Genomic DNA, 14,279 nt, shown 5'->3' with positions numbered 1-14,279 from the left:
TAACATAATTGACCAAAGCCGGTTGTGGCAAACAGCTCGGCCGCACCACCCTCCCCCATCCCGGGGCCGCCCAAGCAGATTGGGGTCCGCCCAAGCAGCTTGCCAGGGCCGGTTTCGGTTCCCTGTCCGGCCCTGCTGGAGGGTGACTATAGAAAAGCAGAGACAAGCATCGGGGACCAACAGATTGGAGGTTGCCTTCTTCCCCTTTGCTAATCTGTGTTTCAAAATAGCTCAATTTTGTCTCCCGTTCAGGAGAGATGAGAGCTACAGATGGAGATGCGCAGATGTGGGAAAGGTTCAGGGAGCAAGAGCACACACGAAGGGGGTCCAGGGACCTATCACCCTGAGAAAGGCTGGAAGGCTGTTTCTGCCCACAGCGTGCACCTGGTCCCAACAAGAGGACTGTGGGAGCTGGAGGTGGTGCCTCTGGGGCGCCATGTTGTGCCTGAGGATAGCGACGATTTCCTTATGTGCCGGCATCGAAGAACGAGATACACGGTCTCAAGGGCTGCAGCAGGTAAATCTCTTGCCCTGGGACAGTGGTCCATGCCCTCATCATCAAGGGCAAGGGCAGATAGAAAAGGGAGACAAAGGGACTCTATATCCCTCCTGTGTCAGATGCAGAAGATGCAGGATGAAATGGAGCAAGTCAGTGAAGTGTGCACACCTCAGGGTGAGGGGCTGATTCTAGCAGCATTGCAGAACCTCCAGCATAAGTTTATGATTGTTGAAACAAGTCACATGCAGTGCTTAATTGGTAAAAAACATAAGTGCCCGGGCTCTCGCCAGGATGTCACTCCAGCTTGTACCACACATTGCCTCTGCCATGCCGCCAATGATAGTATCAGAAGAACTACTAACCATCACACTCCTACCAGTGTGACAATTCGGGCTATTCCAGGCCCCCAAAGCTATAAGAATGGCTTGGGGGGCAGGTAATAGTCATTTTTAGTGTATATTGAATTAACAATTAACTGTTGATGTGGCCATCTCTAAAGTATTCAGACAGCGCCATCTTCTGGCAGACAGTCACAAGCACCGGTGTTGAAAATAAAGCGCTGGTGCCAAGCACCGGAAACCACCGGCACAAATTAAGCACTGGACATGTATGGAGAATACATTAGTCTAGGATTGAAAGCAAGATTCAGGGGATTATGGCAAAAGTGCTCTGGCTGCAGTAAAAGAGTTGACAGCTTGGAGGGAGAACATGGCACAGTCCAAAACTACAATGTGGCATCAATTGGATGCCTGGAACCCCAGGTAGAACATCACAAGGCCGCCCCTTGCCTACTATGAACACCAAAAAGGTACTTCCAGCAGACATGCCCTTACAAACACCAGTGTGCCAATACACAGTGCAAAATCAGCCCTATTGTATCTGAGGTTCAGGAACTGCAGTGACCAATCTGGGCTAAGATAGAGGATTAGTGGTACACAGTTTGTCATCAGGACTGGCTTCCTACATGACATTCCTTCGGTCTGCTTGCTAGCACGAGGACTGCTTTCCTGTATGGAATACTGTACTGCAACCTGTTTGGGCCCCTAAGGGAAATTCTGTGAGCCTTTATATACATGAAATTACACACAAATACATCTTTCTGCTAGTGGCCGTGAACAGTAGTGGTGAAGTATTCTCAACCCCTGGAGTTCTTGGTAAAATTCAGAATGTGTTGACCCTAGACTGTTCGTCAGGAACTTCCATACTTGGGAATGACTGCTGAGGTTCCTGGTGATCAGTCTAATTTTGGAGAGCGATAGAAGATGGTGAAGTTACTGCTGAACAGTGGAGTAGTAAAGGAGCTGGGAAGCTCTTTATTCGCCACTGCACTGTACTAGCCCAAGACAAAACATCTTCCAAAACAGAAGGTCTATCCATAGTGCATAAAGTAATGCAGGCTGTGAAAAGTATTGTTTGCTGGACAAGATCACTTCAAGAATGTGCTGCAACCAGTGCCACCATTTTGAAAGCTATTTGCAGCCGATTCACAAAAAGGTTCATGTTAACAGGAAGCAGTACTAAAGAGAGCAGCTTAATCTAAAATGAGGATGCCTCCCTGCAGAATGTGGTGAGGGACCCCTCAGGCTCCAATATTTCACAGCTACTCATTGGCCCTGGGCTGAGTGGGGCTCCCCGGTGCCCCGGAAGGGTTGGGGACGCGCAGGCTGCAAGGGCCTGTGTAAAACCCCTGAGTATAGGGGTATTCTTTTACGTACTAATTCCTGTGCTAACAAATGCTTTTGTTAATCGACCCCAGAGTATATGAAGCAGCTCACATGAACCAATATAGCCATAAACCACTGTAGCGGGCAATACCGGCGATTGAAGACCCACTCCAGTGTTAAAGGCCTGAGCCGACGACCAATATGGATTGGAGTCACTCCAGCAAAAGATCGAAGGATGGAAACTGAAACCTGAATGACACCAAGCACCTGCTTGAAGCTTCCTGGTCAGGCGCTAGTGAGGCAAAAGCACACCTGTCTTTGTGGAACAGCTTTGGAATTACTTACTTTTAGAGTCAGTGAAGAAAGAGATGCAGTGGTTTTCATCAGAACGTTATGATGCATAATGTCTGTATTTTCAATACCACACTGCAGTGACAAGGCAGCTATCTTTACTCCCCACCTTTACATATTTACTTGACAAATGTTGGAATGACAAGTTTTGGTCGAAAAAACACATTACATGAAAAATAAACCCCCTGTTTTTCTTTAGAGTTGCACAGTCTCTTATTGTTTTACACATTTGGCTGTAAAGAAGAAAGTAAAATACGGTCACATACATGTCTGAAAAACATATATGTTTTCAATTGGAAACTAAAACAAATTATAACTTCCTCAATTTCTTTAAGCAAAATCTTTGTTTTTTAACAACAAAACTGATTTAACTGGAATAAAAAACAACCATAAAACAAAGCAATCCATGTCCGGATTTGCTATGATTTCATGCAACACAGCGCAGCAAGGAACATTGCTGTACTGAGTTGCATGAAAGGAAGAGCACAGCTGCACCCCCTCCTGCACAAAAACTACCCTTTGAAGCTATGTTTTCTTTGCATGTGTGCTGCAGAGTACAACACCCATGCAAAGAGGAAATAATGAGGAGAAAGACAGATATTTCTCCTCATAACATTAGCCTCAGGGAGGCGCAGCATTTTGGCGTAACCCCAGGTTTACAAGGCTTTGAAAATATGGGTTTGCGTCAAAATCCATGGGTGGATTCAGAGGAACGCCCATGTCCTACCCAAAGAACACTTCATTGACACAAGTTAACGTGCAGCAGCATCATGTACTGCGTTTCGTTATTTATCCTTTATATGGCTTTGCAAATCCCAAAATGGATTTTGAGTTAAGGGTGCACCAAAAAATGGGATACAACCCCAATGCAAAATCTTAGTAAATCTGGTCCCTAACCTTTCCAATAAATACTTTGAAACAATTCAGGACTGCTGAGAACCATTTATTTTTCAAAATGTACATTCATCACCTTCTGGGGCAATGAAATTGGAGATCATTCAAATTTGATAACTGCAACTTTGATGCAAAAACATGATCCTTTGGTACATGAAAATTACACCGACGCCACACTCAATCACTGATAAGAATTCGATGGAAGACATGAACCTTACCTGCAAAAGGAAGTCAAAGAGAGCCAGTTTGGCCCATTCTGTGTGCTTGATGCTCAGACACGGGGCTGATCCAAGGGCAGTTGCAGACTTGCCCATGCCACATCTGTGCTTTAGAATCCTTTGGTACTGGAGCCAGCCAAGGGCAAAGGAGTTCTGGTCATTGTTGGCATCCTCTAAGTGCTGGATGTCAGGAGCCCACCATACAATGGGCCTCGTTTCGCCGTTGGTGTACTTGTACGGCAAAACGTGACTTCTGAATTTCCGGGCCACGACAGGGAGACTACGCTTCAGTCCCAGCACCCGGTCCAGGTGGAAAGCGAGAACCTCATGAAGGTCACTGGACCGCTTGATTAATCCACACAGCCCTTTGGCACAGTGTTTCTGGGGATCCTCCGAGGCAGTTTCAGAGCCATCAAGAAGACCAACTTTAAGAACCTGACCATGGGCAGGAATTCTTGCTTTTGTCACCACCTCCCCTTTGGCCAGCAACTTCATCTTCTGCAAGTCATCTGGTGTGAACCATGGTGGTGGCTGCTGCTCCGGCATCTTGCTGCTGCCTGGTTGCCCGGTGACCCGGTCATGGAATTGAGTGCACCACAAAGACATCTGCACTTGCTGTGACAACTTATGTACCTTTTCCCCTTTGGATTTCTCCTGGGCTGTGGTTGGGTGATGGCCATGCTGTACCCCACTTCCTTTTGCTGTTTTAACTGGTTGGCCATGAGCGACCTCTGGAAAGACTTCAATCCTACTGGGTGGCTGTTGCTCGTCACATACATCTGCTTTGCACCGATGCTGCCACACAACCCGATGGACTACTGAAGATTTAGGAAACGGCAAATTGACTCCAGGATTTCCATCAAGGGATAGCCTTTGAGGACCTCCTGAGAAAAGAGACCGGGAGGCCGCTGTTTCTATCTTAATGCCAGACGGTTTCTTTGTCATTTGTGAATAAATAGGAAAACTAGCCTTTCTGATTGTTGCCAAAAGACCAGTGCCACCCTCCTTCGTAACATTGTTCGGCAAAGACGCTCTCCCATGCTTTAGGTTGGTATTGTTAGCGTTTAATTTTTTAGCAAATTTGAATTTTCCAATTTGTCCTTTCTGATCTGAAGCCACTTTTGCTTTTTTGTTTTTGTGTGGACCCTTCTTTTCCCCTTTACTGTAGCAGCTTGAGTTATCTGACAACTTCCCTTTCTGAATGTGCCCACCTGACATAGCTCCCCATCCTTTAAGTGGATGACTCTGGTTCCTCCAGAAGTTTGAGCCGTTCTCCCACAATCGCTTATGTCGGAAGACTTTCCCCAGTGGGTCAGTAAGGGCTGGGTGCTGCGAAGCTGACAGGGTGTGGCTATCCGCAGGCAGCAGCTGGCAGGTATTGATCAACACAACGGTGAAGAGGAGCACAATGCAGAACCACACCACAGGCCATCGCTTCAACCTCATCCTTAGCCATGTCTTGGGAGCCTTTAGAGGAAGAAAGAGAGAAGCATAGATGAGACACCAAGAAGGAAGAACTTTCACATTTCATTCCAACTTTCATATAATGCCTAATGACACTCTACCCATGAGAAAAATATGGGAATGGAAATACATATCTAAGGTACAGTATCCACAAATTACTTTTTTTAAATGCTACTAAATACATGACTGAACCTGAAAAAAACTGAGGGGCGGATTTACAAGTCCCTTGCAACACTTTTTTGCCACCGTGTCACTTTTTGTGACGCAGAGGCAGCGTAAACAGTCTGCCACGTTGCAGCCTATTTACACCGTGACGCATCTAGGGAGATGCGTCACCTTGTAAAGCCCTGCATCATATTATACCTGCGTCAAGTATAATGTATGCAGGGTGAGCGTACCCACGCGTGGAAGCCTCATAGAAGTGACGCAGTGAAATCTACAAGATTCCACTGTGCCACTTCTAGGACGCCACTGCATCAAAACCCTACGCCTGCTTTGAGCGTTTGTATTTGTAATAGGCCTCTACATACATTGCTGGACTTGCGTCTTGCTTGCGACACGACTCCAGCAATGTGTGACTTTTTCAACGACAGATGCCTCAGAATTTCTGGCGCGTCTGTCAATCCTTGCACCATGGTGTGCCGTATTCTAAATACTGCGCATCCATGGTGGCGCAAGGGTTTCGCACGCAGGCACAGGTATAGGTATACTGACGCATCTGTACAGATGTGTCAGTTTCTTGTAAATAAGCCCCTGAAGTGCACATATTTTTGTCACCCCAGACTCATGTTTGCCAAATAATTAATACTAAAATACACACATATACATACAGGGGCTTTCAGTTAGCCTCCTTCATCAGCTGATCTGATCAAGAGTCATTTGTTTCTGCCCACCCAAGCACTGGGCAGATAGTGAGCCCATTTCAGCTATTGGCTCTCTTCGCTGAGTGACTACATTGTGCTTGTACACAAAATGGTTCCAGAATATTGTTGTCAGAATACCACCTGCCCTATATATTGTATTCCAAATCCCATGTACAAAAATAAGTCCTCATTGGAAATAATATTAGAAAATCTACACGCATTGGGACAATAATTTCGTAATGATATTAGGGCACAATATTTTGCTCATCAGATATTTCTGTATATTTTATTCTGCCATACCATTGAAGGCAGGGCTTCTTCATTAAAGAACTGGAACAACATCGCCATCCACATGAGAACAGCTCCTATCCCTGGGTAATTCGGAAATAGATGTACATGCAAGCAATAGCAAGGCCAGGAGCTTTTGTATCACCAAAAAAAAAAAAAGTGCAATGATGCATATGTGTGAATGTGTCATCAGAAATATGCACATATGCATTATGACACATTTGCAGTCTTAGTGTGAGCATGCTTGTGTATTCATGCATACTGCCACAGCAACCGTCTTGTTTTCTTTGCTTTCATTTACCATTCCAAGATGGTGGGTGTCCATCTTGGAGTAGTAAATTAAAAAAATTAAAAAGTGCGCCGCAGGCATTTTTTGGGCAGGGGAAATAAACTTGGCCCAGCCAGACCCTTCTGCAACTAAGCATATACCTTGATTTACCAAAAAGCTATGGGTAGCAAAATCTGTGACTCCAAGAACATAACAAAGTTGACCCCTTGTCCCACCTTCATCCCCTCCACTGCTTTCTCTATTGCGGGGGGAGGGGGGGGGGGCTAGAGGAAGGGCACATTATACAAACATGGCTCCCAGTCGAGGTAACTTTCTAACCATGCTGCCTTTATGACCCTTGGGACCAGGGGGCCAGTCATAGGTGTAGGTGGCTACAACTCATTCACATTCTTGCCTATAAGACATTGTACAATTCACAGTTACCATTAATGTAATGTATGTTTCTAAACTGGATTAGAAGTCAAAATTGGAAGTGAAATTAAGTTATTTCCAAGGGTGCCCTCCACACTTCCATTTTCATGACGGTCTTTTTAGGTCGACGCTTACCATACACCGCAGCTGATATGGTTATCTGAAGACTTCTTGTGGGCATTTGGAAAGCTTCCCTGGGAATGAATTCCGCTCATTGCTTCCCATTGGCTTTGGGGTTCATAACTCACATTTGCCTGCTTTCTATTTTCTGGTTTTATTTGTTTTAGGCTGTCCAGCTTGAGTTGGTCTCTTCAGTGGAGTAAAGCCTGTTTACAAGGGTCACTTGTATTCTTCAAACAGTGCTCCTTTCTGTACACAGGCCTTTAAATCTTGTTCTTATCTCGTCACATTTGCTGTGCATTCAAAGACAGAGGTCAAATGGCAGGCTCTGTCTTCTCAGGGAGCTTGATGTTTACTTATCTTTCTCTGATTTCAAAGTGAGAGGATTTATGTAACTGGAGGAAGGCTGTACAATGTTATTTTTCATAGTACACAACAACATTTAAATGCCTGTAAATGAACTGTGCAGATAGTTCAGAATATATTTGAATAAGGAAAGCACAAATAAAGCACATGTCTTAGTAATTCTCAAGGGATGTATGACATTACAACGCATGCTTTTACCACGCATGCCTTTACATCGCAGTTTTTACAACACATACTGTTACAACGCATAGCGCTAAGGGGTGCTGGATAGTGAATAGTTTAATTTACTATTCCAGCTCCAGTCCCCGTGGATAGTAGGGAAGGTGTTGGATAGTAAATTAAATCTATTCCCTATCCTAGAGCGCCCCCCAGCGCAATGCGTTGTAATGACATGCGTTGTAATAGTTGCGTCGTAAAGGCACTGCGTGGTAAAAGTTGCGTTGTAAAGGATGTTCCCCATTCTCAAGTGCTGTGGAAGCATATTTTAATAAGATTAAAACAAATCAATACACTAGGTGATGACATTTTCACCCATTATCATTTGTGCATTGTATAGTTTTATCAATAAAACTGTATGTCTGTGCAAATGTAATGGTTATTTCAAATGAAAATGTGTTTTCTATAATGCCAGTGTGCTGCCACACCATGCATACTCCACTCTACTCTGCACCACTCCACTCTACTCCACCTCACTTCACTCTGCACCACTCCACTCTACACCACTGCACTCTTCGTCTCTCTACTCTACACCACTTTATGGCAATGCAGTTTACGCTACTCTACTCTGCACCACTGCGCTCTTTGCCACTGCATTCTACACCACTCCATTCTACTTAGCATCACTCCACTCTACGCCAGTCTACTCTGCAAAACTGCATTCTATGCTAATTCACTCTTCTCTGTACCACTCCACTCTACACCAATGCACTCTATGCCAATCTACTCGGATGTATGTCGTTTCAACGCATGCTTTTACCACGCATGCCTTTACAACGCGGGGATTACAACGCAAGTCGTTACAACGACTTGCGTTGGGGGGCGCTGGATGGTGGAATAGTTTAATTTTCTATTCCAACTCCAGTCCCCGTGGATAGTTGGAAAGGGGTTGGATAGAAAATTAAACTATTTCCTATCCAAGAGTGCCCTCCAGCGAAAGTCGTTGTAACGACTTTCGTTGTAATTCCTGCGTTGTAATGGTAGTGCGGGGTAAAAGTTTTGTTGTAAACGATGTTCCCCATCTACTCTATGCCACTATAATCTACTCTGCACCACTGCACTCTATGCCACTCCACTGAACTGCATTCTACCCTGAACCACTCCACGCCACTTCACTCTACTCTGAAACAATCTTCTCTATCCCACTGCATTCTATGCCACTCTACTCCATTCTGCGCCACTTCACTCTACTCTACTGCACTCTATGCCACTCTCTACTCTGCATCACTCTACACCATTGTACTCTACACCACTGAACTCAATACCACTTTACTCAATATCAATGCACTCTATGCCACTGTCCATCAATCTGGAATCAGTCGTGGTGGCCAGTGGAGGCTGGGCAGTGTTCTGAATCTACCAGGAACACAAGAAACCTAGGAAATTTGTTTGACGATCAGTTGAACTTTGCAGGCCAGTGTAATCTCTTTACCTCCTCATGTTACTTCCTCCTAAAGGTCCTACATAAAGTCCTACCATTCATTCCCCAAGATCTTCGCAAAGCTATGGTAGTAGCACTGATTCTTTCAAGAATCGATTACTGCAATGTGCTTTTTTAGGTATTTATAAACGCCAATTACTATACCCCCCCATCTGCTCCAATCTCTGCAGAATGCCGCAGCTCGGGTGATACTCAACATCTCGAAATACCATTCCATTTCCAACAGTATTAGGGAGCTTCGTTGGCTTCCGGTCTAGAAACACATCAAATGTAAAGCTCTACGTATGGTGCACAAGGGGGTTCATTGGACTCTCAGCAACTTTTTCGCTTGCACATCCCGTGCCGAGACCTTAGGTCAGCCACTAAAGAACTAGTTCAGGTCCCAAAAATCCTTAGAACTAGATGGGGGAGAGGGGGAAGAACCCTCTCTTATGGGGCGGCTAAACTCTGGAACTCGTTCCTGGTTGCAATTAGGCTACAAGCAAATAGACTTCTGTTCAGGAGAATACTTAAAACCTGGTTGTTTCCAACTAAGCGAATGTTATCATTCTCACGCTGCACCAGTTACTATGACGCATTACAGCTCAGTGCCAAGATGCCTCGGCATTCGTAGCGCTCTATAAATGTTTTACTTACTTACTACGTCCATAGACTCTGGACCACTCAACTCAATGCCACTTTGCTCTACGACAGTTTTACACCACTACACTCTATGCCACTCTACTCTATATGACTGCACTCTACGCCACTCTACTCTATGTAACTGCACTCTACGCCACTCTAGTCTACACTGTACCTCGGTACACTATGCCACTGCTCTCTATGCCACTCTACTCTACACCACTCAACACCACTGCACTCTACACCAATGCACTCTACGCCACTCTACACCACTCCACAGCACTCTACTCTTCTTTCCACTGAACTATACACCACTCTACTCTACACCACTGCACTCTAAGCCACTGCACTCTATTCTGCACCATTCTACTCTATGCCATTCTAAAACACTCTAGGCCAATGCACTATACGCCACTACAGTCTACGCTACTCTACTCTATGCCACTCTACTCTACATCATTGCACTCTACCCTGCACCACTCCACACCACTCCACTCCACTCCACTCCACACCACTCCCCACCACTTCACTCTGCTCTGATACAATCTACTCTATGCCACTCTACTCTTTGTTTGTCACTCTACTCCACTCTGTGTCTCTCCACTCTATGCCACTGCAATCTACCCGGTTCCACTATGTTACTTTACTCTGCACCACTCTACACCACTGTACTACACTTCACTCTGACACTCCACGATACTCCACTCTGACACTCTACTCCATTAACCTCTACTCCACTGTACTCCACTCAATGCTTCTCTACTCCATGCCCCTCCACTCCACATCACTCCACTCTATGACCCTTTACTCTAGACCATTCTAATCTACACCATTCCACTCCACTCTGACACTTTACTCCACACTCTGACACTTCACATCACTCCCCTCTATACCCGTCCACTCTAAAAACACTCCACTCCACTTAAGCCAATCTACAAAACAGTATGACACTCTACCCAACTCCCTTTAAGCCACTCCATGCCACTCTATTCCGCTCTTTTATTCTACACCACTCCATGACACTCTATGCCGCTCCACCCCACTCTATGCCACTCCACTCTACGACAATATACTCTGCTCTATGCCACTCTACTCTATGACACACCATGCCACTCCAAGCCACTCCATGACACTCAACTCTGACACTCTATTCAACTCTACGACACTCTACACCACTCTATGCCCTTCCATTTTACCACACTGTACACACTCCACAGCACTTTACGCCAATCCACTCTACGCCACTCCATGACACTACTTTATTCGACTCGACGAAGATCCACTCTTCTGTATGCCACTCTACAACAACATGCCATTCCATGCAACTCTCCTTCATGCCACTAACTTTTAGCCATGCTGAGCAGTATCCACGCTGGTGTATAACATGGCTAAACCACCATTGGTAAAGCCAGTAGCTCTTGAATAGGCGAGACCTATTGGCTTGGTCAAAACTTGTTTCATTTTGCTGACGTTCTTTTTAAGATTTATTCATTTTGCTCTCTCTAGTGCTCTTTCCTCACAACAGAGCTGTTAGCTGGAAGCCATCCTGCTGCTGCTGATGAGTAGACAGGGAGCAGGCTGGACCTCGAGGAGACAGTAAACTATGCAGAGATGTGTCATGCGCTTGAATCCCAAGCACAGCCAAGAGTTCACATCAACTCTAGGAAGCCCGGAGGACAGCTCGAGCCAAGACTTGTCTTTCCCTGGGAGACACAATGACCAGAACAAGAGGCGCAGAGAGCAGGACCAACATCTGTGCACTCCAAGTGGCCACGTTTGCACTGTAAAATTAATGCATTTTAAGTGTTACCCAACACATGTCAAAACATGCACGTTTCTATGTAAAATACATGTATTTGTAAAACTCACAACAAGCCAACAGTTTTGGTTTTGTTTGGTGAAAGGGATGGCACTGGTGTGGCCTTAGCTTGGCCCTTAGACACATTGCCAGCGCTGCCTACATTTGAAATTGCAAAACATGTGGGGCCTCATTTATGAAAAGTGACGTATCGCTGTGTGAAAACAGCGATGCGTCACTTTTCATTGCGCCCTCCTTGCGACACCAATGATGCGTCATATTTACAGTATGACGCATCATGTCGCAAGGAGTTACAGATACGTCAGTATTTCTGACGTATCTGTAGGCGAAAAAGTGACGCATCGCTGGAGTGTGTCACAAAAGTGACGCAACTCCAGCAATGTGTCCTTTCACATGGGGCAAGCCCCATGTGAAAGGGCCTGCATCAGTCTTACGCCTGCAGTGAGGCAGGTGTAAGAAATTGAAGCATTTGTGTCCTAGAAGTGGCGCAGTGAAATCTTATAGATTTCACTGCGTCACTTCTACGACCCTTTCTTGCGTCAGAACGCCCCCCTGCATACATTATACCTGGCGTAGGTATAATGTAGCGCAGGGGTTTACAAAGGGATGCATCTACCTAGATGTGTCACTTCGTAAATATGGCGCAACAAGGCTCATTTTTTACGCCACTGGTGCGTCACAAAAAGTAACGCACGGGCGGCGTAAAAGTGACGCACAGCCTCATAAATGAGGCCCGTGGGATTTCTCCCTTGCAGCCCCCCATGCAAAGGGCCCCGTTGTTTGCTCTTCAGGTGTGATAAAAGTGCCACGCCCATGTGAGTAGTTCCTTAAACGTCATCAATGGGCAAAGATCATGTGATTTCGTGTGTTGTGGTCTAAATGGTGGTTTTGTAACTTGAAAATCACACACACACCAAAGTACCCTAAATCTATCTTTTTTTTACCACACTCTGCCTAAATTAATAGTTATAACTGTAAATCACATTGGCTGGAATCACCATGTTCCTGAGAAATGCCCTAAACACACTCTAGTTAGGACTTCAAAACACCTGGACTGCAGCGAGGGGGTGACATTCAGACAGAGGCATGTACTTCTGAAATTTGTGTTTAAAAATGTTCATCTCCTGCGGAATCCTATCATTTTCATTTCCTTGCAGGATAAACAGGAAACATTGGCAGTTCAAACTATATGTAATTTCAAAAGCATATTTACATTTTAAATGTTGCTTACTCTACTCTTTAGCAGTGGCGTAACGAAACTTGAGTGGGCCCCCCTTCAAACTACATGGAGGGGGCCCCCCTCCCATCCTCCGTGCCAGTCTAGAGCTCTCTGGCCAGCGACCCGCCATACTGCAGGGGATGCGGGGCTATTGTTACGCCACTGTCACCAATGCAGCCGTTATAAGTAACACTGGATGGTGCAGTTAAAGGTTGGGCTTAGTCTGCCCGCAGTCTATCATAGGTGGTGGTCCAATAATTGCAGGGTCCCTGCCATCGTTAGACTGGGGAAGTTTGCCCAATTTTAGGTGGGTTTCCTGATGCAGACTCCTGTCATGGTATACAACATCGGGCTCACTCATCGTTCAGTTTTGACAAAAGTGCATCCACTGCTCCTTCTCGTTTCCTTTTTAAAACATTAGACAAAGCGGCAATGCAGTATTTCAAAAGCAGATGTAACTACAAAGAGCACATTTTGATAATACATTTTTATTAGTAGATAATAGCAATCTTAAGAGGCATCGCATAGCTTCATACACAGTTTGACCCCAATTCCATCACAGTCTCTCTCTCTCTCTCTCTCTCTCTCTCTCTCTCTCAGTCAGTCAGTCAGTCTCTCTCTTTCAGTCACTCAGTCTCTCTCTCTCTCTCTGTCAGTCAGTCAGTCTATCTCTCTCTGTCATTCAGTCTCTCTCAGTCAGCCAGCCATTCAGTCAGTCTCTCTCTCTCTGTCAGTCTCTCTATCTCTCTCTCTTTCTGTCAGTCAGTCAGTCTCTCTCAGTTTTTCAGTCTCTCTCTCAGTTTTTCAGTCTCTGTCTCTCTCGGTCAGTCAGTCTCTCTGAGACAATCTGTCTCTCTCTTTCTGTCAGTCAGTCTCTCCCTTTCTGTCAGTCAGTCTCTCTGTCAGTCTCTCTCAGTCAGTCAGTCTCAGTCAGCCAGTCTCTCTCTCTCTCTTAGTCTCTCTGTCAGCCAGTCTCTCACTCTCTGTCAGTCTCTCTCTCTCTCTCTGTCAGTCTCTCTCTCTCTGCCAGGCAGTCTCTCTCAGACAATCGGTCTCTCTCTTTCTGTCAGTCAGTCTCTCCCTTTCTGTCAGTCAGTCTCTCTCTCAGCCAGTCCCTTTCTCTGTCAGTCTCTCTCTCTCAGTCAGTCGGTCTCTCTCCCTGTCAGTTCCTCGCTCTGTCAGTCTCTCTGTCAGTCTCTCTCTCTCAGTCAGTCTCTCTCTCTCAGTTAGTCTTCCAGACAGTCTCTCTCTCTCTCCCTCTGTCAGTCTCTCTCAGTCAGTCATTCTCAGTCACTCAGCCAGTCTCTCTTAGTCAGTCTCTCTCTCTCTGTCGGTCAGTCTCTCTCTCAGTCAGTCAGTGTCTCTCACTGTTAGTCAGTCTCTCTCTCTGTCAGTCAGTCTCTCTCGGTCAGTCTCTCTCTCTCTCTCAGTCAGTCTCTCTCTCTGTCGGTCAGTCTCTCTCTCTGTCGGTCAGTCTCTCTCTCTGTTAGTCAGTCTCTCTCTCTGTCAGTCAGTCTCTCTCTCTGTCAGTCAGTC

At 45.7% G+C, this 14,279-nt stretch overlaps 1 protein-coding gene across 1 annotated transcript in view; it reads right to left on the bottom strand.

Moving 5' to 3' along the window:
* Nucleotides 1–14,279, bottom strand: part of GASK1A (golgi associated kinase 1A) — a 217,284-nt gene that overhangs the window by 115,248 nt on the left and 87,757 nt on the right. The window contains exon 2 of the mRNA XM_078664449.1: nt 3,627–5,093. Coding sequence (XP_078520575.1) covers nt 3,627–5,093 — 1,467 coding nt within the window. The remainder of the gene's footprint in view (nt 1–3,626; nt 5,094–14,279) is intronic.

Source organism: Lissotriton helveticus, chromosome 10, assembly GCF_964261635.1.
Source record: "Lissotriton helveticus chromosome 10, aLisHel1.1, whole genome shotgun sequence".
NCBI lineage: Eukaryota > Metazoa > Chordata > Amphibia > Caudata > Salamandridae > Lissotriton > Lissotriton helveticus.
The sequence above is the reverse complement of the archived record's forward strand: the minus strand, read 5'-3'. Positions and strand labels throughout refer to the sequence as shown.